Genomic DNA, 24,539 nt, shown 5'->3' on the forward strand with positions numbered 1-24,539 from the left:
ATGTAAAAAGTAACAGGTAAGAGGTTTGCATCTTTGCTATTCATGTTTCACGTGTTTGAAATGTTATCTGTGTTAATAATAAATAGATAGATAAATAAATAAATAAATAAATGGAAAAATAAATATTACCGTTTTCTCCTCGCGTAGGCTGCGCTTGTTACATGTAATAAATCAAACACATTTTCTTTCTGTTGAAAAATTAATATCCTATACATTATTGAAATAATTAGGGTAATGAAAGAGTGATGACTGAGGATACGCAGTAATAGGAATATTGGTGTACTTAGGTGATTATTCATCAATTTAACGATAATGAAATTACATGATAAAGAGAGAATGGGTTTAATTTTCGTCCCAGTGTTGCTGATATGGAAATATAATACAGTCTCGACCTTGTGTGTTATATATGAGGTAGTGTGACAACTAATGAATTTGTATACAATACAGGGACCTTTTATAGCAATCGAGCTACACCAACTACAATATTCTGACGAAAAAAATGTGTTAATGTTATCTTCCTCATGATGTAATAATATAAAGTTTTATTAACCCAGTAAATTCGGAAATTTAAATATAGTATCCATTTGTGCAACTCCGAACTGTCCAAGTGTTGCAGCAGGACGAAAGCGTCGGGAGTATAACCTGGGAAACCTGTGTTGTTCGGTAGGGTCAAACTGAGCATAGCCTATACAGATCGTGTGCGTTTGCCTGTCAATACATGTAATCACATTAATTAAACAATAATGTACGCCCTCCCAGCCCATAATGGACGAAAGCAAACTGTGAACGACATAATGGGCGAGGCGACAGCCGAGCCCATTATGGAGTGCAAAGTTTGCTTGAGTCCATTATGGACTGGGAGGGCATACATTATTGTTATTATTTTATAGTTTTGCCAATTCCAGTGAATTTGTAGACCGAGAAACGCAAAACAACGTATAATATACACAGCGCTGAACATCGTCTGCCATGTTCGGCCCGGAAGCTGAATACTAATCATAGCGACACACGTACGTACACGTACACACACATATACACTTCAATGGACTGCTGTGAAGACAAACTTGTTTCATGAATGCGTTGTATTTTTAAACAGTGGAAATGAGAATCATAAGTAACAACATACATTTCGAAAAAATACCTAGTCGTATGAAGAAACAGAACAAATAGCTTGTATTGTTATGCTCGTTCCGGGGCCGCGATGCCCAATAACGGAGTACATTATCAGTAAACAGCGATGACGTCACAAAATTCACTGGAATTGGTAATGCTATAATATAATAGATGTTAATGAATTGCAAAAATGAAACTTACGAATATGAATATTAATTTTTACACTGCTAAGAACGATTTTAAGAATACTATTGTGTAAATTTACAAATACAAATTTTATAAATACTTCATTCATTTTATGCATGAAAATAACTTGCCATAATTATTACATGAATACCGGTGATAAAGGTAGATGAATAATGTATACTGATCTTCATATAAGATGAGTCGTCTTAAAAACTACAAATTAAAAGTAGATTATAAATGACGAAATGAATAGAGTGAAAGCTAATTGCCTCTTCTCTGTTCATCTCAGTATTAATCTACCTTCTTCTGTGAATATTACATCGCGAATGAATAAAAATTTGTACTTGTGTTAATTGTGTCAGGGTCTTAAAGGGGAAGGATACGTTGTCAATTCCTAAAACTACCGCAATTGTCAGTGAAAGATCCAAACTAAAGGTTTCCATACGTACAGAAAGCATCACATTCATATCCTACCGCCATGAAGGTATTTCCAGTTTCTTCTTTGAGCGTTATATTCATTCTATGTAACCTTACCAAGATGACAAATGCAAAGACACCTCTGTACATCGGTGGCTTATTCCCAGACGACTACGATGGTTTGTACGGAGGACTTGTGCATTTTGCTGAGCGAGCTATTGAACACGTCAACAACAGTACGGGAGTTTTGGACGACTATGAACTGAAGATGGTTTGGAGACCAACCATGAAAGGCGAACATGTAAGAACATTTTTTTTTATTCTCACTTACTAATTCCATCTCGTAGTTTATTGACGTCCGTTTCATGATTGGGCGATGCATTTGTTATTTTTGACCTCCACACCTAGCTGGTAGATCATGTAACTATGCTAGAATTACTGTCATATATCCACTTGAACACGGGATTTCCTTGGACTTTAGGGATTTAGCTTAGCAGACATCACTAGATATCCAAGCCAGAGTATACATACTAAGAAGCACTGCAAAACACTTAGCCTCTGCTTCGTTCACTCCTCTCTTTTGGAGAGCCCCGCTCCTCTCGAGCTCTGCTCTGCAGTTTAAACTCGTTATTTTCATTGAAGTCCAAACTTACATAATGTTAATGAATTTCAGTGGCTGAATAACTAATGCAAATCAAATGAAGTCTTGAGGAGAAATTATGCCCGTTTGACCGTTCCCAACAATATGATTGATAAATGGTCAATACGAATTCTAGTTATGTGCGAAACGTGTACTGTTTCCTTAACTGACTTAAAAGTATACTCACGTGCAATCTGATTAAAATCTAATGTAGATGTCAGCTAATCGTTCATTGTTATTTTACCTCGGTATTTTTGCTTGAATTGACCTTCGTTACACATGTTTACGTTTTCGACTTGATGGCAGCCTCTACCGAGGTAAAATAACAACGAACGCATTAACCGACATCTACATCGGATTTTAATCAGATTGAATTCCATGAGAAAAGTTTATGGTCAAAATATGGAATGTACTAAAATTATGAACATGTCATCGGCAAAACATTCCCTTTCCTAAAACAAAACTAAAAACGAAACGCAAATTAGATAGTTGAATTTCCTGAATACTTACAAGGGAAGAGATCCTACCTTTGAATATCTTAAATTCATGGCTGCAGTAAATTTCTTTTGGACTCATTTTTTGCGATGTCAGTGAACATTAGGGAAATATCAAATGTGCAGCAATACACTTTCGGTTTATCCAGTGTTAATTTGTGACAAATCGATTTGATGTCCTCCTCCAACCGATAGTGCTATTAAGCTGTACGTTTTGCATTTTACAAAGGTTGGGCATTTAATTCAGAGCACTGTTATGTTATCAAATCCTTTTCAAATGTCGTTTTGTCCAGCAAGTGCTAACAAACTACCAAGCATGTAATTCTCGAACGTACAGTTAATTTTTAAATCTTGTCTTTTTGACAGGAAAACGTCGGGTTGGCATTAAACACTCTCTACGATTTTGTGTACAGAGGTCCGAAAATTGTGTATCTATGGGGACCTACTTTCAGCATTGCAGCCGTGGATGTCAATCAAGTTGCTACATATTATAATATACCACAGGTTGGTCGCTTGTGACTATTTTATACCACAATGTCGACTTTTTGTTGGCATTATAGTTATTATAACATGCACGAGCCAGGTTAAACAAAAAATATGGAATATATACACCTGGTCGTTCTACGTTACGAAAACGGGTGTCTATGTCACGACAACACTGCCTACGTCATTGGTTCTACTGTGTTCGAAATATGAATCAAAACGTTCAAAATTGTCATTACTTTCCCTGATGGTATAATTATATTAATCCCCAATATTTTTCTTCATTCGACAAGAAAATATCCATGACCTAAGGGTTGTCACTACTCGTCTAGCTACTCGTAGTGACAATGGCCCCTTAGGTCACTTGTATTTTCCTTGGCTGAACAAAGAAAAATATTGGGGAATAATATCTAATCATATTTTACCCAACAACGTTAAGGTAACGTAGCGAGACACGTGTATTGTTAGGATGTAGATTAATATTAATGGAACGCATATCACAGTATTGATGCTATTTCAATATTATGTAAGTTAAGTCTTATTTAGGAGAAAAAAGTAGAATAAGTTTTTATGTTGCAGTTTCAGTATTTTGAGACACGTGACACCCGAGAGAGCAGGGGCGGATTTTTGCCCCATCAGAGAGCAATCTAGCGACGGAAATAAAGTCACGTTAAGTTGTTACACTCACCATTCGGTCTACAGGCAGCATCACTACATTCAATAATTTGTCAGTACATTGAAGTGTTTCTCAAACTTAATTTTTTTGCTTGTCGTTGACGTATTTGTTTTACATTCGTTTCTGTCCCTTCCAGGTAACAATGGCGACAGCAAAGATTATTAATGACAAGACAAGCTATAATTACACTTCACAAATTTACCCGATAGTTTACCCTGGAACGTGCAGAGCTGTGCTCAGACACTTTGGTTGGAAGCGGGTATCTGTTGTTTTTCGAGATACAAGAAACTGGCATGCGGTGAGTTGAGTTGAGTTGCGTAAAACAAGGATGGTTTTGATCCAACCCGAAATGATTTTTACTAGATCTGCCTATGGTAAGGACGCAGTTTTCGATATGCACATACACAAGTAAAGTTTCCCACCAACAAACCTTTTGGATTAAAGTTAAAGTAATCTCGAAAATTTGTATTCACATCCATGAGATACAATACCAAAGTTTGGAGACATAAAAACAAAAACTAAATGCTACTCTGTAATTATCACCTAACAAGACGACACACGTCACTCCTCTCATTCCTCACGGTTCGAGTCACTAAAGTCTGAATCACATGATCCATAGTCAGATTCATCGTCTGTGTCAACGGCTGATTTAGCAGGGGCATTTCTTGGTCTGTCTTCTTCTTCTTCGGCTCATGGCCACCTTTTAAATGTAGCCACATACTTACAAATACAACGTGGAACTGTCTTAAAACAGGTTAAAAGTTTAGAATACTTTGAACAGTAAACTTTACCTACAGTGATTATTACGGCGGAGAGAGACACATACTGAACGTGTAAAATGAGTCCAAATGTCTAAGACATTCTGATTAGTCAAGACACAAATAATAAGAAATTAAACCAATCATGTGTTTTCTAAGATGATTAAGTAAATTCTGTATGCTACGTCACATGTAGACTTGGTATTAACATTGACAACAACACTACTAGCGAACTGGCTGAAGCTTGACAGGTAAATTTGATTTGATCGAGAGTAAAACAGGTGTTGTGCAAGATAAAATTCGTGTCGGTAAAATTGGATATATCTTTGAATAAATGTTATTATTTACTCCAAATTTCAATTGGTCACAAGGACCAACAAGTGTCGGTCCGAACGGAAATCTGTTGGTCTTGGACCGACGGACCGATCTCAAGTTCATAAGTGTGTTTCTAAACCAAGGGAGATAAATGAGCGATAGAATGTGTTCGATTTCAAAAGTCTGAACTAATATAATTTCTTTTGAACTTCAGAGGATGACGTCCGTAATACATTCGTTAGAAAATGTTAACGTGACTATATTGTCTGCCGTCACTCTCAGATCTGACAATGCTGATGACGTCATTCGACTTCTAAAGGTAAATTGCATCTTTCTCTGTTTCTTGATTTAATTACGTATACACGTTATAAATTTGATGGACATGGCTTGCATATTGACTAGCACAATTTACATAAATATATGCGTTGAGCTATTATAGCCACAGAGAACGAAAGTCTGTGTTAGAGCATATTTTCTTAAACTTTCACCATTAAACATGTCTAATTCGTTGAACGTAATTGATTGACAGAACGGAAATAGTTCAGTTGATATATAATGTTTGAAAATATTGATCAATTTCTAACAACATGTCAAGAAATTGGAAGGTTGTCCTCACTGGTTGTTTGCTAGCTGTCATGAAGTGACACATTTTCTAACTTTAATTTGCACTTGTTCAATATAATTACTCGATTGTGCATATATACATCAGATCACATTCATTGTCTTTCTAATGAACTATTCATTACACCTTACGGAAGGTATTCAGTTTTACATCTAGTGTAACATATTTCTTTTAGAGTTTTGATACAAGAATCACTATTTTGGGTTTATATGAACAAGCAGCCGCCAATCTGCTGTGCGAGGTAAGCCTAGTTATCAACATCACCTCCAGCACGTTTTTTTCTTGAGTGTCTAATTAATAGTCTAAATAAATATGATGCTGGTGTATCGGAGTCACACTTCAAATACACTTTTAATGCTATTAGTACATGTCACCATAGTTCTGGCCTCTAGAACGGTTTATTCTTTTCACACCAGGCATACAAACAAGGAATGTTTGGACCTAAATACGTGTACATTTTACCTGGATGGTTTTACACACATTGGTGGAAAGAATCACCAACAGATTGTACGGTTGAAGAAATGGATATCGTAACCAAGGGGTACATTGGAGTGGAGGCATTCCCTGTTACTGATCAATTAGAACGTATTAATTTCACTGGAAAAGTAAGTGGAAATAGCCGTATTGATTTTAATCATCAGCAATTAAGGGTGTCTAATCTCGGTGTCATATATCTCTACCCTTGGGCTAGTGAAAGATACTGAAATCGAAACCTCTTCATTATTCAGGATGATTGGTTTCATCGTATTGGTAAATCGCCTGCTACATAGACAGAGAGACAGAGAGACAGAGAGACAGACAGACAGACAGACAGACAGACAGACAGACAGACAGACAGACAGACAGACAGACAGACAGACACACCAGACATGGAAAAGAGACAAACATACAGAGGCAAGACAGAGATAGACGATAGACGGAAAACTATATTAATAGCTAGGGAGACAGACAGACAGACAGACAGACATATAGACAGACAGACAGACAGGGGTACTGGACGACAGACTTTCACCCAATTGACAATTTGACTATCTGCCTTGTAAACAGAATTATACATAATGAAGAAGAAAAGTAAAACAATTAGTTGTCATCACCTTGAAAGAATCATAGCGTACAAATTTATAGTGGAAGAGAAAACAAGTTTTAAAGAATGTTTTGCCATTTCGTTTCTGATTCTAGCCACCAAATGATGAAGAAATGAATTTCTATAAACATTTTCGTCGGAGTATATTGGAAACATATTCATATGATGCCTATTCGTACGACATGATATGGACTATGGCTCTAGCCCTCAATGCTGCTGACAACATTCTACGTCACAAAGGGGATGGCAAACGAATACATAAATTCACGTATAATGATTCTGATATTGCCAAGCTGGTGTGGGAAGAGACGAGGAAAGTTGTTGTTAATGGAATGACAGTAAGTTTATTAAGGGTTGCCATGGTTCCAAGTTTAGCGACTCAACTTTTAGCATGCACTGCTACCAGGTTATTTATTATGCTAATTACTAGTAATGTTGAGAATTATTGAAAACTCTCATATTGTTACAAATTTCATCAGATGATATACCAACGTTGTAAACTACAGACCTCTTTACGATAACTTCCGAAATGTCGATGCTCCAGAAGAAATATGTGCTCTGGCTTACGAGAATGATGAGATATATGAATAACATTTAAGATTCGACATTTAACTCTGACTAGAAATTCTCCCTCTCTTTCAGTCTCTGCCCTCACTTTTGTTACAGTGTACCCAACATGAATTTAAATTCAAACCCTTTAAGATAGGTATCGTAATATGTATATTGATTTTCATATTGCTGCGTTGACTATAATTTCATCAATATTATTATATTTTTAGGGACATATATCATTTAATCAAAATACTGCCCGTTATGGTCCAACTATCATCGAGCAGTTACAGGGTAAGTTATTTTTTTGTTGTCGACATTTTGACAAGGCTCTCTTGTAGTATATTTTAACCACTTTGACTTTAGATTGACCACTTTTTTCAAGGAACATCTATAACAAGATTTTATGAAATGAAAGTTACAAGGCCGAATTATTTTTATTCAGAAACAATTTAAAGACATTTCAAATAAATGTGAAACTATAGTAAATAGATAAGTTAATAAAACGTACCAAAACTATGATTAATCAAATACCTAAGTAGTTTAGCAGAAGTTTTCATGTCACCCCAACCCCCCCCCCCCCACCACCCACCACCTACCCTCACACACACACACACACACACACACACACACACACACACACACACACACACACACACACTCTCTCTCTCTCTCTCTCTCTCTCTCTCTCTCTCTCTCTCTCTCTCTCTCTCTCTCGCGCGCGCGCGCGCGCTTGTTTACCTTGGTAACAGACGTGATGTGCACACAGTAAACTAGTCTGGAACACAGACTGCCTTGTTCTGTTTTATATTCGAGCTTTAGTTGCAGGCATCACAGCGTTATTAAATTACAATAAAGTGTGGCTGGACATTTAATATTAACTTGCTTCGTATCTGGGATACAATTTTTACTAGATGGAAAAGAAGTTACAATCTGTTCCTATGGCATCTTCAAAGATGAGACAATATGTGCAGATGAGTTTGTTGACTTCATATGGGAAGGTAAGCAACACCTTAATTAAAAACACAACAGTCTATCTGTGTGATTAAATGCATGAGTGTCACACAATGCATTCTACTAAAGTAGTTGACTTAAACCATTCTGTATCCCCTGTCGTCAAACACTTAGACTTCAGAAGACCATGGTTTACTTTGTCAGGATTCACTCTCATTATCTTTGATCACTCAGTAAAGCATTATTTACCTCTGGCACAAGTATAAAAATAGTTTCGATACGGTGAATATTTTAATTCGTAAAATCAAATAGTTGTTTTCATTGACACTAATGCTTGAAAATTCTGCTGTATGTAATTGGTAATATTAATGACCATTCACTATCCTTTTAACATTTGACATTTTAAGGGTCTTAACGGTATACTTGTTTTTGTAGCATTCACCTTATTTATGTTTTTGTATTTTATGTGCAGCGCTTTTGAATATTTTAAATAGAAAAGGCGCTTTAGAAAATAAATAATCTTAAACTTAAACTTAAACTTATTAGCTTCGGTCATTTTTATTGCCTTTTGCGTCACTTCCTGTCCGTTCGTCAAATTGGGGAGGATTATCAGTAAGGAACTGGCAAATACACAAAAGGTCAATGAAACTAAAAGTGAGATAAAACGGTTCGTGATAAAAAGTTAAAGAATGAAATATAAATGGAGAGACGATAAACAACTGAAAAAAGTATGCTCTCTGTTCATATACACAGACGGTACTCCACCTGTAGATGGCGTAACTCATGTAGAAAACATTCTTACATTGTCAGATGTATACATTTGGGTTATTTATTCTCTGACAACGATTGAAGTTTTGATGGCAATAGGTTTGATTGGAATGAGTATTGTCTACAGAAACAACAGGTACGAATCTATTATGTTGATAAAGGTAATATGATGTCTTTACAGAATGCAGGTGGTTAACTTTCTTATAACGACTTGACCAAGAGAATCTCTCTCCATTATTTTACACATTGCAGAGTCCAACCCCACCTACCTCCACACACACCCCTCCTCATTGTACCACAATTCTTTCCAACCTACATTAAATGTAATTTTCCAATCAATCTAAAGTATTGAATTTATATGTTATGAATAACTTTCCTTAATTTTTTATAAACAACTTACAGAGTGATGAAACTAAGTAGTGCCATGGTAACCATCTTCATCCCGATTGGTTGCCTTATCCTGTCCATCAGTGTATTCCTGTTTGGGATAGATTTATCCAGGGTATCACCAGGAATGGTTACATTTATATGCCAGGTAAGTAAGAACACAGAATGAATTGCATGTAATTCTTTGGAAACTAGCAGCAAATCAAAAAGTGGACTGTGAACCTAGAAATGTTACGCCAATATCTAGCAATATGTAAGTTATTAAATGTTGCTATAAACTCATACCCAGGAAAGAAGCTTAATCATGTAGTACAAAGAACATTAATTGTTTACAAAGTTTGACATATACATTGTCTGAGACACTTATGTTGCGTAATCCTTTGTTTTTAGGTTCGTGAAGGGTGCATCTGGATTGGACTGTCTCTTGGATTTGGAGCCTTGTTTGCCAAGACATATCGTGTACATGTTATTTTTAATAACGCCCTGAGAAAACTGAAGACAACTGGAGTAAGTGTTTTTAATGTTACCTCTGACAAAACAAGGAATCTCTAGGCCTTACTTCTTTTTACAGTGATTTTTTTCTGAATAAATGGACTTGCCTATATCTTGTACTGGCTTACTAACTTTTGTTTCTGATGGATGGGGTAAATTGAAAAACAAAGCACGTCATTGCGTATAGGTATTTTTTCAATGGAATGCTGTCTTTCATTATAGTTTGTAAAATATTTATCTTCATTTAATAAGATTTATGATAACCTCGTTAGTTTCATTTTTCAATAACTTGAGGGAGCTTATGTACAATTTCTCTTCAGTCTTCCTGTTATATACATGTATTTTTGTATCCTATTTTTGCCCATTTCGAACCATGTAGCACTCCCCATGTACGTCATGTCAAACAAAACTGCGTTGTGTGCGGCTTCGTTTCTTTGAAAAAAGCTATACATTTCGAAAACTTGTATGATTTGTTAGTGTATTGATATCTCAAGTAAAAGACTGGGTTTATAGAGTATAGATGTCAACATTTCATTTTTGCAAAAATCTAGATTTAAAAAGCTTTGCCACAGAAGAAACTGCATTTCTGTATGTCTGTGGGTATGTGGAATAGCGGAATGTATAGCAAACTGAGACGTGGCTGTCATTACAAACGTAATTTTGACTAAGCCTGTGTTCTATTTCGATTAGTCATTATTGTAAAAATCTACATCTACTTGGCCATCATCTTGAATTATCAGGGACTTACCGTTAGGTTTGCGCGAGTGGGGGCGTGCTACATACTCGAAACTTGTTTTCAAGGGTTGGAAATGGAGAAAGGGAGAATAGAAATGTTGTCTACGTACAAGACCGATCATGCTTTGCAGTAGTTTTTATTTACAACCAACAAATAAAGAGTATGTTTCTCATTTCTTACAGCATTTAAATGATCGAAACTTGAAAGTGTTGATATTGACCTTGGTAACTCTAGATGGCGCCCTTCTTGTTGTTAGGCTTATCGTCGATACCACGTCACTGAAATCAGTTTTCCTCGAACCCTCGGTGAGATTAAATATATTCGTAACAATTGATAAGCAAATCATTGTAACATTCGTACTTTTCGTAATCTTACTACTGTCGTGCCAATTCAATTCAAAGCGAATACAAGTAACATTTAATATGTGGACACTATCATGCCAGAAACAAAACAAGGATTGCTGGAATAGAATTTAGAAAGGTAACGCAAAAAAAACGGTCACGGTCTTCAAATAGTATATAATCATGCAATCTTTACAAGTTTTCATGTTTACTAATAATTCTACTCTTAAAGACCCTGCTCCATAGACAATCGACTGTTATGTTCCTATATGAAGAATAACGTTAGGTAACATTATCATAAATATATCTGTTTCTTCCACTGGTATTAAGTCAATTGCATAAACCATAAATTATAACTGACTTGTTAAAGCATGTTCTCACCTGGAGAACTTTGGGTTTTTCCAAACAATAGAAATCACTATTAACGTACATTGAAATAACGCCACGAAGTTTCCAGTGCATGGAATTGACCAACAATAAATACCAATTTGTCATCCCTTATATATACTAGTACTTAATCCTGACTGTGTGTGAGGTCAACCAACGTAAGTCCAGCTTACGATCTCTGTACCTCGAATTAACCAAGCGATTGAGACTGTCCCCCAAGAAGTCTATTTATTCCCCATATTCCCCTATATTTTACATGGTGGAGAATTCGGGCATTTTCCAACACCACAGAAAGACTATGAATGTATTGGCGAGGTTGGTCTGGTAGTACTGATCATGATAAAGTAGAGCACGCCTCGGCAAATCACTAGGTATACGTGTGTTACGTTTTATGGTCGCAGAGAAATGCTGCACCACTAATAACATGTTTTGTTCATAATAGATGGACCTATCTGATCCTCTACAAGAGATCATGATAATACCAGTGGCCAGGTTGTGTTCGTCCAAGTATCAGTGGTATTTTCTTCTTGCCGTACTCTTATACAAGTCGATTTTGCTCTTGTTTGGGACATTACTAGCATGGAAAACTCGTAATGTACAGGTCACCGAATTGAACGACAGTAAGTTTCCATTTGTGTTCAATGGGGACACCAGGAGAAAGAGTGAGAGAAAGAGATAGTTGTAAATGTGACGAAATATGGTAAATATAGTAACTATGTATGTTTATCGTGGAAATTGGATAATTTATTAAGAAACACATATTTCGAGCAAATCACTTGAAGCTCTTCAGTTTTTACACTAGATCTCAAGCTAACCTTTCCACAAGGCGTTCAATTTGTTCAACGTCCCCAGCTATTTTATGACTACATGTAGATATATTCTGTCAGATCTACTGTAACCGACACTAGAGAATAACGAGACATTTGCCAAAATGCTGTTTCTATATCGAACTTAAAGAAGAGAATACTTGCACTATGCGAGGGAAAGACGATACAAGTTTAGTTTTAATTAGAAAGATATTAACATTTGATAAATGACGTTATATGTTATAGGTCAATACATCGCACTTTCAGTCTATGTTACCATGGTAACATGTGTGATTGCTACAACCAGTGCCATTCTAATGCAGGCAAACGTGAATGCTATTTTTGTGGTCGTTGGTGGTGCTGTTTTCATTGTCAACATAACTGTAATGTGCCTGGTCTTTGTGCCTAAGGTACGCAGAACTCTAATAATCTCCATACAAAATTCAAGCAGAAGTATTTAAAGATGGTCAAATCGTCAAGATATTATCTATTCCATTTGACAGTTAGGTGGCTATGGAGGGGTTTTGGTTGGTTGGTTAGTTGCTTGCTTGCTTAGGTTGGTTGGTTGGTTGGTTGGTTGGATGGTTGGTTGGTTGGTTTTTGATTAATTGGATGGTTGGTTGATGGCCGGTTCGTAGATGCAGGTAGATGTGTGAACAGACAAGCACATATAGAGAATAACGGTACACACGTATATATAAGCATAATAAGAAGAAGTGTCATTAATGCTGAAATAGATGTGATATTTTGGTATATGTCTATAATGTATACATATTTTAATAAGAACACGATCCTTTATATTAGTTTTTTTTTATCAGTTAAACGTCTAGATGAAAGAAGTAAATAAAAAAGTCACTGTGGCTATTGACAATTTTTTTATTACTTCTGTCTTTTAAAGATCGTTAAACTCGGTTTATTTTCCTTCAGATTCTCATGATGCGTAGAGAACAAAGACGTCCAAGATCAGCACAAAAACAGACATTTCTTGTTGGAAAAGACAAAGCAAACAAATCCGATAGTTCCTTTGATAGGAAAGTTATCCATGATTTGTCCGAACAGGTCAGAAGAGTAAGTTGTAATTATTGCTTTAATTCATAGTGCTAAGGAGACCTCCTAAGAGAATAATAAAGAGTTTTTCAATTTCCTTACCAATTTAACTCCACCCCTTGAAGACACCGAGGTGATTTCGTGTATGGAGAATGCCTCAACATGACGGTACACTGCCAGCAACGTATTAACCAACCCAGAAGCTATTTTTTAAACTAGTGAATATAAGCACCATTTTGAAGAGCTAATGTTAACTGAGATATAATTGTAAAGTGCAAATAGTTGGTATATTTGTCTACCTGTGATCTTTCCTGCTATGAATCTAGCGGGCATACCTTTGTTTGCCCAAGTTTCTATACCATAGTGTTAAATATAGTTGAGACATGGCTTACTAAGGCACAACCAGAAATAATTGCATTGAATTCTCTCATGTTTAACGTTTGAATGTTTCAATGTGACCTTTTAACGGTGAGTCTTCAAGAGTACAACGTAGTTCTAAAGCTTTGCAAATCAATATTTGGGGAAAAAAGACTTGTTATTACTCTTTTCATACAGTTAGGTGTGACAAAATAATCCCTGCTCTATGTTTATCTACGTTTTTAACGGTTTCTTTATATTTAATACTTTTTAAAGCCTGGACACATGAACTGTCTTTTTAATCATCATGACCTGAGGGATTCTACATTTCGCTTTTTGGTTCCAATAATGGTCTCTTTTCTTTCAGAAACAAGAACTTCTGAGGGAGATGAAATTAATATTGAGCAGCATGGAATCATTTGTTAACTTGAATGACAGAGAGGTTGTATCCACCACTCCAGTCTGAAAGTGCAGTTATTGCTGATTGACAGTCGTAGAATAGACGCCTTGCGACTCGTTTATGACAACACAGTCTCTCAATTTTAATAATTTGGTTTAGAACATTGAAATACTGTTATAAAGGAGACTGAGCAATGAGATCCCAGGATCGATGACATGTCTTTATCACTACGTTGCGTTTTAACCCAAGCGCCCAAGACGACTAACTCATGAAGAACATATTTAATCCATTGGAGATGATTGCCAACTCCATGCAGAGAACTTGTTTGGGATTGATATATTAAAGCTTGCGTTCAAAAGACATTGTCTAATTAAAGATGTATTTTTGGTTCCTTTTTATACTTTACTTTTGTCCCTCGGACAAGACGTAAAATAGAGGCCCCGTGTATCGGAGTGCAATACCCAATACACATTAAAGAACAATCTACACTTTTCGTAAAGGATAGGGTGAAAGATGGTTTGGAGACCAATTATGAAATATGGTTTTGTAAGAGAACGTTACTAATATTCTCACCTATAGTGTGACACCATGTTCAATGTCAGATGCCTAAATGTGTGGCACATTCTCTTTCGTGTTCATGAATACACTCATTCATTGTGAGATTATCTATATATGTATCAACGAATGATTTATATTCAACGCCAATAGGATGACGTGTTCATATTGGCTCTAACACCGCATTAGCTTTTCCTTTCTATCGCCGATAAGCTAGTTGTTGCCGGTTTAAAATGTAAAATGCTGCAACAATAACAACAACTATAAAAAAAAGTTACTTGAACAGTGTATATTACTTGACAAATGGAGTATCATTTTTATTAAGACAGTGTACTAGACAGTTTGCTTGATTGATTGTATATGTTGTAAATTCTGAATTGGAACTATTAACTCCTTTTCTTATCAATAATTTCTCTTTACATCTAGCACTCTAGAAATTAGTCGTATCGATATCCAGATATTTTATCTTCAGTTCTTATATTCACGACAATCCAACTGCTATCGGCTATGTCACAACCAATGCTTCATTTTGTCTGCTGTTTCCAGTTAACTGGTTTCAGTTGTATATTTGACACACATAAACAGCAAAGTACAAGATTTGAATCGATCATCTTTTTAAAAAATCATTTTCATTTTATTAAAAAAAACATTTGAACATATGAGATGTTTTTACAATACATAATATACTGGTTATCCATAAAAATAAAACCCATCACTAGCATAAAATGTAGTATACAGACTTGAAATAGTTTAGAATATAAATCAAATAATACCAACAAATTGACAAGATGATACAAAATACATACAATATGATACATGTTACAAAGTTGAAATACTTGGCACATTTGTCTGCCAATTCAGTCAATTAACAATTCATACAATTCCTGGAGCAAAGTAACTACATATATATTGGCTAGGGATATGATTGAATATGGTTTGTGATGTACACTGATATTGGAGAATATATTGTTCACAGTTCCAAGAATCAATAGGACATTACAATATAGTTACTTTGGAATGATAAATTGGAAACGAATGTGATGTTTTGATCTGTCTACTACGGATAACTGCAATTTACTGTTCCAAAGTAACTATATTGTACTACATTGATATTTTTAGTAGGGCCAGTAAATATATTAAGTTAACAATGACATACTATGCTATAATCATAGTGGATTAATTATTTGGTATGTTAATCCTACATGTTGTACGGATGGAGACACTTAACCAAATCTTGTTCAAATACAAACTTTAAGGTGACAACACAAACTGCATTGCAGTTCTCTTGCTGACAAAAGGTAGAAAGTGGATTTTTACTAGGACAGATATTTCTAAATCTGAGGGCCAATTCTCATTACCTGAAATTGAATTTCACATCATTTGATTTCTTGGTTGACTTCCATGACTTCTACTGCATATACACTACCATAGGTGTGTATGAAAATAAGTCGTCTTCTTGTTCCATTTTGACCCTCTAGTATGAGGTAAAGTGCCATTGCAGGAACTGAGAATAAGTCGGTCTTCTTGTTCTATTTTGACCCTCTAGCATGAGGTAAAATGCTATTGCAGGTAGCGAGAATTATAAACTCAAAACAGACCGTTATTTTTTATACTTAGTACTATGGAACTGGGAAATGTGAATATGTGGTATGACTGAAGAACACTGGGCCCATTGTAATTTTATTTACTTTTGTGTGATTTTGTGTGGAATCAGTGTGGACAGACTGACTTGGTGTGATTTTGTGTGGAATGTGGGTAGCCTGATTTGGTGTGTCAGCTAAAAATAAACGGGACAGGTTAATGTAATGGCTGTGTCTGGCTTTACAAAATATGGAATTGTCATTCTCTGAAACTTTTGGTCTAGTGTCCTCTGATTAACTTTGTACATCAAATGACTAAATATACCAAGAAAGATTCTAACTGGCTCTATATTTTTCAAAGTTCATGACCTATTCATTAGCAAATTGTCTGACCAAGAGACCATGTATATTAACAGCACCAAACACAATCTTTCAATTTTGATTTTTTTTTTGAAAAGCAACATATTTCCTTGATAATTAAAACCAAAATATTTAAAGTTAATTGTAATAAAACTCCACTTTTTAATAATATAATCTTTTCGATTTCAAATCTTGACTCTCTACGTCATAATCTCACTCACATATCTAAAATGTTTCTTTCTTATTACCAGAAGTATGGATGGAATTTTTGCTTTACACAAAATAAAAATTAAAAAATCAACAAAAAAGTTGTCATTTTTAACAATGTTCTTAGTAGCTGATTGAAAAGTTTACCCTATATACATAATATTACATTTAAACAGTAGCTGAGAATATTGTTTTATATTATAGCAAAAATGAAAATAAATAAGAAAAAAACGTTTTAAATAGTTGACACCTTGTTTAGTTATATACAATTCCTCACCCATACATAGCCATATTGGCCACAGTATACACAGTTAGGTATAAAAAAATAATAATTCATTTCTGTACATCATTAACTATTCATAACTTTTATATTTGGTTTACAAGATAGGCAAACATCTTATGGTATGTCTTCAAGGTAGATTCTAATCAAGGTTAAATTACGATGAAAACAATTTAGTTTTTACTTTAAGAATAATTTAAGAGATGGACATAAATAAGGCATCATAGCCATAGAGTTAAAAGCCTGTTAATAATTTGGCCAATATTGTATACAACTCCAGATTCCATAGACAAAGAAATGTCTGATTTTAGTATAATTTATTTCCAATATAATTCCAAAAATGTTTTGCTGTATATAATTTTTCATGTACACATTAAATTATTAGCTTATGTGTAGTAAAGGCACTTTTGCACCGACACTAAATTTATCAGTATTGTCAAATATATTGTTGTTGTCAATTCCTGAATTATAATATTATGCATTTGGTTATTAATGGTGTCTACATAATACATATAGCTTCAATAAATTTGGTTGGAGTTATTAAGATCAATTGTTAATGGGTTAAAATTAGTACTTGAAATGCTCTAGGTGGTTTTGAGTTTTGATTTCTTCTGGCAGTTTGGATTTTGTGAACACCTATCAACACAGTTTGATTTCTTTTTTTGACATAAATCTGACACAAGAGTCTGTATTTGTGTTTCCGTTTACATATGTTCTACATAGGCTGATACAGTATCATGGTTTATGTATTGATGTTAGCAATTAATATGTTGTTATTGAAGATACTTGCATATGGAAAATCATTTCATGATAAATACTACTCAAACAGAGTTTACGAATACAACAAGTACCTTGTGACAGATTGACACACCGATACATATAGTTTAGTATAGTCTCTCCAGTTTGAAGGAGCCGTGGAAATATAAAGAGCCATTGTGCTGCCATTGATCCATACCAGGGGTAATAATTGTGAGTGCCTTGTGCTCTCAGGAGGAAAGGTGCATTATAAATACTCATTGTTATTATATTATATAATTTAATTATGAGTACACCTGACATATGAATGAATGACAGTTTGACATAGTTTAGTATACCGTAGTCTTCCCTTGCAGCTTGTAATAAACTCATCTATGAGTGATAGATCAACATACCGGTAGTGAAGTAAGTTGTAGTCTCTCCCTTAACAAACTCATTTATGAGTGATAGATCAACATACCAGTAGTGAAGTACGTTGCAGTCTCTCCTTCAATTGCATAAATTCCTTTATAGATTTACCAATGGTGCGTGTGGGAGTGGATCTCCCTTTCATAAATTCCTATATGGGGATTTTTCTCTAGACCAGTATCTGAATAATACAGTGCATGGCTAACAGTGACAGTAAGTGAGCACACCTTCTATTTCATTTCATTATCTAATGATGACACATATTGACATGCAACAGGTAGATTTCTGAAGAAAAAAAAGTCAGTTACAAAAGTGAATTGTTCATGAATGCTGTAACAGTTGTTTTGTACATGGTAAATCTTCTTGTGACGATACATGGTGAAATTAAAATGGTCGAACAGCAACTTTAAACAGTTCTAATAGTGAACTTCAAGTGTTCTATCTGTTCTCCTTCTATCACTTGGCTACTATACTAGTTTGATGGTGTACATATTATGCCATTTACTTAAAAGTCCTTTGTTTTGTTAACTCTGTCTAAATATATGTTTACAAATATTAACAGCAATTGGAAGAGATACTGGTCTTAGTACTCTATGGGGTGAATTTTCATAAAAATGGGAGAAGCATTTCATGAGTTATGAAGTATTTGGTTAATGAGATAAAACCTATGAACAGTACAGAACTTATTAAATTCTAGGATTTCAACATTACCACCATTTCCTGTAGATCTATCGAATTCTACATTAGGAAAATAGAAATCTGTTATCACTTTGTTGTTCCTGACAACAATCAGTATCTTTTGGTATCATGATAGACTTGACAAGTGCATGTCATAATGCTAAAATTGATTGGTACAACACCCATTTACATAATTCCTGTCCTTCCTTGTGATAGGTTCACTTTACAATATTCACTGGTTGCTATGACAATCATTTGTATATTGTTCTTAGTCTTGATGTGATAGGTTATTAGGTTAATCAACTGGTTGCTATGACAACAATTTGCATATTTTTCTTCGTCTTGTTATTAGATCTTTTTTATTACTACATTGACAGTTTGTTACCATGGACATCAACTGGTTGTCAAGACGACCATTTGCATGGTGTTCTTTTCTTTGTTGTGATAGGCTCTCCTGATGATATCAACTGCCTGTGGGTGAGTGACATCTTTTAAAGATTTGCCTTCAACAGATACAATCTCATAACCAGCCTGTCAAGAGAAGTAAGCACAGAGAGTTAGTTATGGACTAAACAATGTTTCCCACGGCAACCACAACTAGAGTATGTCAAGGTATATATCCACCAAAATATGTTATGGGCTATCATGTTACTACGGTAACCATAAGTACATATTATGATGGGGTATCAGCAATCCACTGGGAATCAATTCTTTCAAAAACATCCATTTTCTTGCTCTCACTCAAAAATACGATAAAAAGTAGAATATTTATTGAAATACATTATTTACCCAAACATTCAAAATTACCGATTGAAATATTCCAGTATACTAGAAAACATAAATTATTAGTGTAATTATTGTATTCTAACATTCAAACTACTTCTATCTGTGATATATAACACTACCAAAACAGTTGTAACTCTACCATCAACATGTTCTTGAAAAATTCACCAAAATTTCCCTGAGTCAGTTCTGTGTGTTCTAGTTAGTTCTACTTGTTCTGTACTCAGTAACCCATGTCAACAACTAAAGAAACAGGAAATCATCAGGCTCTGTGTTATTTCTCTTCTGGCACTATTTTTCTTCACAGTTTTGAATGTCAGCCCTCTAGCTATACATGTAATTATCACCTGACTCACTCGTTGTTTGATATGTTACTGTCCGGTAAACGTTATAGATTTATTAAAACCAAAACTGATTGTTTCAAAAACAGTTTTTATCCAACTGATGTTTGTATTGTAAATGAGTCATAATGCTGTTGCACTGTCCTGTTTTTACTGAATGTATTCTTTATTTTTTTAGTAATCTGTAAATATTGTTGTTTGAAATTTTATTTTAACTCGATTTTTTCACAGAACCACTACAAATTTCATTGTACAAATAGATATGATAATAAAGTATTATTAGTATTATTACTACTAAATAAATTAGTTATATCCCTTTTGGCACAAATTTTCTTCATAGTTTGAAATACCAGTTCTATAGCTATAATTAGTTTTACAACACATCAATACACAATCTAGAATCTATGTACCAGTCAAACTGTACACAAGATACAAGAAAATGGCACGTGAAACAGGTTTTCATTGAAAGTCACGTGTATTTAAGGTACTAGAGTGGTCCTATCATGTTTTATCTAAAGTCAGTCAAAGAGAGATTTAATGTTACACAAACCTTCAACTTTCCTATATCAGCAGCTGAGCCTCCTGGAAATACTCGTTCAATTTTCACAGACGGTTGATTTTTAGAATCTCTCCCTCCTGATATACTTAAACCTGTTGAAGAATAAAGTTCAGTTTTTTATTGTAAAGTGACTGGAATGGTTCCTACACAGTAAACACCCTAAGCCATTGACACAGAAATTTCTTATGATGCACTAACATTTAATCATTAATATTCCCCTATCCTTTACGATGTGGTGTGGTGTGGTGAATAACATTAAAACCCAGGTGTCATCATTCGTGACCAACAATAGCAAAAATTGTCTTTCATTAAAGGGTGTATTGTATCCTATTACCAATATATATATTAGATGAAACACAAAAAAGGACAATTTTACTATTCCTAATATGATACTTTGTTTTGTCAATTCAGCACTAAATTTCTGATATTTTGAAGCTATTTTCATCATCTGATGATGTTTTGTAGCTTTTTTTATATTCTGTAGTGCTTTTCATTCTGTTTGTGATAGCTTAAAGTTCAAAAGAATGATAAGTATTCAATAGTTAAATATTTCTAAATGACAGATAATTGCCAGACATAAAGAACTATGATCAAAGAAGTACAAAATTGAAGTTCAATCATGAAATTGGACTATATTAAAACTACTGTAGTAAACTTATTTTTTTCAATCTGACAACCAACAATCTATTCACTGAAAATTGTTAAAATACCAATAATTAAACAATAAAACACCCCCTGGGAATGGTATACCAAGAGATTTTGACCAGTGAACAAAACCGAGTGGTATACCATTCCCAGGGGTGGTTTATTGCTATTATATTATACCAGAATATTGAAAATATCAGAAACAAGATAAGACGCAACATTTCCGGTTTCATTTGCACCCCCATCCCTGCACAGACTACAACGTTCATGGACGAACAGTGAACACCAAAATTTATATGCGTGCCAACTGTGCATTATCGCTCATTTTAGACCCGCTAGTTTGATGTCTAGACCAATCAGATCTCTCGCTTTGCGCACTCAATAGAGTGGTATAATATAATTAGACATATAACATGTTAATTAGAGGTCACTTTAAGCCATAAGTAGTACAAGAACAAGTTCAAATCATAGGTAACAATCTGAGCTGTTTTCTTACCTTGTAAAACAATCTGAACTGCCTTCTTACCTTGTATAACAATCTGAACTGCTTTCTTACCTTAGGTAACAATCTGAACTGCCTTCTTACCTTGTATAACAATCTGAACTGCTTTCTTACCTTAGGTAACAATCTGAACTGCCTTCTTACCTTGTATAACAATCTGAACTGCTTTCTTACCTTAGGTAACAATCTGAACTGCTTTCTTACCTTAGGTAACAATCTGAATTGCTTTCTTACCTTAGGTAACAATCTGAACTGCCTTCCTACCTTGTATAACAATCTGAACTACTTTCTTACTTTACATAACAATCTGAACTGCCTTCTTACCTTGTATAACAATCTGAACTGCTTTCTTACCTTAGGTAACAATCTGAACTGCCTTCTTACCTTGTATAACAATCTGAACTGCTTTCTTACCTTAGGTAACAATCTGAACTGCTTTCTTACCTTAGGTAACAATCTGAATTGCTTTCTTACCTTAGGTAACAATCTGAACTGCCTTCCTACCTTGTATAACAATCTGAACTGCTTTCTTACTTTACATAACAATCTGAACTGCTTTCTTACCTTACATAACAATCTGAACTGATTTCTTGTACAACAATCTGAGCTGCTTTCTTACCTTAGGTAACAATCTAAACTGCTTTTTTACCTTAGGTAACAATCTAAACAGCTTTTTTACCTTGTATAACAATCTGAACTGATTTCTTGTATAACAACCTGAACTGCTTTCTTACTTTACATAACATCTGAACTGCTTTCTTACCTAGTGAAGTTTTACTTTTCTTAAGTTCAACAATGATTTCACGTGCAGAATCTGAAGATTTTTCTGGGTCATTTATGTTTTCCTGCAGTGAACTTAGATCTTCATAATTAGGTGATGCTTCATTCCTGTTTTTCCTGTAGGAAGGCAGATTAAAGTGGCATAAGCAGAGTTTCTAAGCTTTTTTACTTACTTTGTGGACTGACTGTCTGAAATACTGGAATCAAAGCTAGGGTGTTATAGTTCAGAGGCTAGGGAAAGGAACAGTGTATCCTCTAAGCCAAGTTGACACACCACTGAAGCACAGAAATATCTAGTGAACCACCAAAATGTGATGTTCCCATATCTCTTACTATGTGTGACTGGTGAGAAGACCTATCTGTCATCAATTTGATTAGACTGTAAGATACATCGTGCTGTTTTGCCCTCACTGGTGTGTGAGGGCGCCCCATCATGGTGTAGTACCTTACAGACTACAATGTTATTGACAACAAAAATAGTACTGTTGTTTATTAGATGACACACTATAAATAGTATTCCAGCCCTAGATGTGTTTACATATCTTTTTAATTAGACACCACAGCATAAACCTGATCTGTATCAACAGAAAATGTACACTGTTGTACTCTTGTCTTACTATCTGTTGTTTGGAAGTAGTTGATAAAAATGAAGATATGATTTTATACTGAGTAACACATAGATGAATAGCATGTTATGTGAATGTCTCCAAAGATGTTACAAATGAATGGAATAAAATGAGTAACTTTAGGGTTCACTCAGTCTGATCTGAAATGTACTAATGGTAAGAGTTCTTCTGGAGCCCAAAATCTTTGAATTTTTCAAGAGGAATGTGATAAGGTGTCCTGAGGAACTCTTAAGTGTGAGAATGATTAAAATGGACGATACTTACAAGATGCCTCTGACATTCCTGGGAGGTGTTGGAGGTGGTGAACTATGAACCTCGTATGTGACCTTTGCAATGGCCTTAGGTGATGGTGACTTAGCTTTCTTTTTACTGAAGTCAACAGTTGCATAGAGCTCTGAAATGTTATCTTGTGATACTTTGCTGTCATTGGCTGATGCTATTGAAGCAATGCTTTGATTGGCTGATGAATCAGATGAGTTTGGCAAATTGATGGACATTGAACTTTCATTGGCTAATGAATCACGTGGTGTAGATGCAGCTGAACTTTGATTGGATGATACAGGTGATGGAACAATGCCAGTGTCAATGCCATTGGTTGTTAATGCTAGCTCATTAGTGACATGCTCACTATCGTTTACACTCCTTTCATCTTCATCATTAATGTGATAAATTCCACTTCTGCTCCCTTCACTATCAAAAGAGTCTGTGTCTGAATCGTTCTCCTGTTTACCTTCATTCTCATCATCTGCATCACTGGACAGATCTAACTGCCCAATCTGATTGGCTGCAACTTCTAACTCTGTCTCCTGATTGGCCACCAGATTTTCCTCTGTCACTTGATTGGCCATTAGACTCACCTCTGTCTCTGGACTAATTGCTGAGATTTCAGCATATTCTGATTGTTCTATTTTCCTTATCAACACAACTCCTGAATTCTCGTCAACATCTTCTGTGTTTATTTCAACGTGTACTTTGTGAGAATGGGGACTTGACAACGGTGTACTTGCGACAGGTTCTGGTGTAGGGGATCTCTTGGACTGTGGTGGGCCTATGACTGGCATGTGACTGTATGCAAGACCTTTCACAGGTTCTTGAGAACTCATTTCTTTTTGTTTCTTGACCTCAGCTTGCCTTTCTATCTTAAGTCTTTCTAGTTCTTCTCTGCGCCTTTTTTCTCTTTCGTACTGTTCCTGCTTTTTCAATGTGAAGGAACCGTTAAAACCTAAAAAGAAGAAAAAGAAAAAAAAAAAGCATTACACCACACACAAGCCAAGTTGCACATATTCAAACAAAAATATGGGCTTTCTACCCTGGTCATTTTGATGTAATGTAAAGGATATTTCAAATCTCCTATTTATCTTCACTGGTTCCATTCATGCATAGCAATAAAACTATCTACACACTTAACTTTCATGACATTGACTTAGAAATTAAGGAAATATTGGAAATCAAGAAAACATATCCTTA

General features: G+C 35.0%; 2 protein-coding genes across 2 annotated transcripts in view; one reads left to right on the plus strand and one right to left on the minus strand.

Moving 5' to 3' along the window:
• Positions 1-1,837: 1,837 nt before the first annotated feature.
• LOC144446352 (gamma-aminobutyric acid type B receptor subunit 2-like) lies at positions 1,838-14,078 on the plus strand. The gene is made up of 16 exons (XM_078136098.1): positions 1,838-2,017; positions 3,217-3,354; positions 4,146-4,307; positions 5,297-5,401; positions 6,121-6,309; positions 6,884-7,126; positions 7,568-7,631; positions 8,252-8,338; positions 9,045-9,195; positions 9,462-9,594; positions 9,837-9,953; positions 10,857-10,979; positions 11,845-12,022; positions 12,455-12,618; positions 13,136-13,276; positions 13,980-14,078. Exons 1-16 carry the CDS (start codon positions 1,838-1,840, stop codon positions 14,076-14,078), a joined length of 2,274 nt encoding a protein of 757 aa, XP_077992224.1.
• A 3,197-nt stretch (positions 14,079-17,275) lies between these two features.
• Positions 17,276-24,539, minus strand: part of LOC144446353 (PDZ domain-containing protein 7-like) — a 39,966-nt gene continuing 32,702 nt past the window's right edge. Inside the window, exons 15-18 of the mRNA XM_078136100.1 lie at positions 23,337-24,294; positions 22,430-22,563; positions 20,511-20,611; positions 17,276-19,367 (exon numbers count right to left, since the gene is read on the minus strand). Of these exons, the coding sequence (XP_077992226.1) occupies positions 19,230-19,367; positions 20,511-20,611; positions 22,430-22,563; positions 23,337-24,294 (1,331 nt within the window). The 3' untranslated portion in view covers positions 17,276-19,229. The remainder of the gene's footprint in view (positions 19,368-20,510; positions 20,612-22,429; positions 22,564-23,336; positions 24,295-24,539) is intronic.

Source organism: Glandiceps talaboti, chromosome 15 (genome assembly GCF_964340395.1).
Source record: "Glandiceps talaboti chromosome 15, keGlaTala1.1, whole genome shotgun sequence".
Taxonomy (NCBI): Eukaryota; Metazoa; Hemichordata; class Enteropneusta; family Spengelidae; genus Glandiceps; species Glandiceps talaboti.

What these genes read in the sequence shown, in the direction of transcription:
- LOC144446352 (XM_078136098.1), top strand. Translation starts at nt 1,838, where the DNA reads ATGACAAATGCAAAGACACCTCTGTACATCGGTGGCTTATTCCCAGAC. An exon ending in ATACAAGAAACTGGCATGCG is followed by an intron (nt 4,308 to 5,296) that starts GTGAGTTGAGTT and finishes TTTGAACTTCAG; the next exon opens with AGGATGACGTCCGTAATACA. An exon ending in TTGTTGTTAATGGAATGACA is followed by an intron (nt 7,127 to 7,567) that starts GTAAGTTTATTA and finishes TTATATTTTTAG; the next exon opens with GGACATATATCATTTAATCA.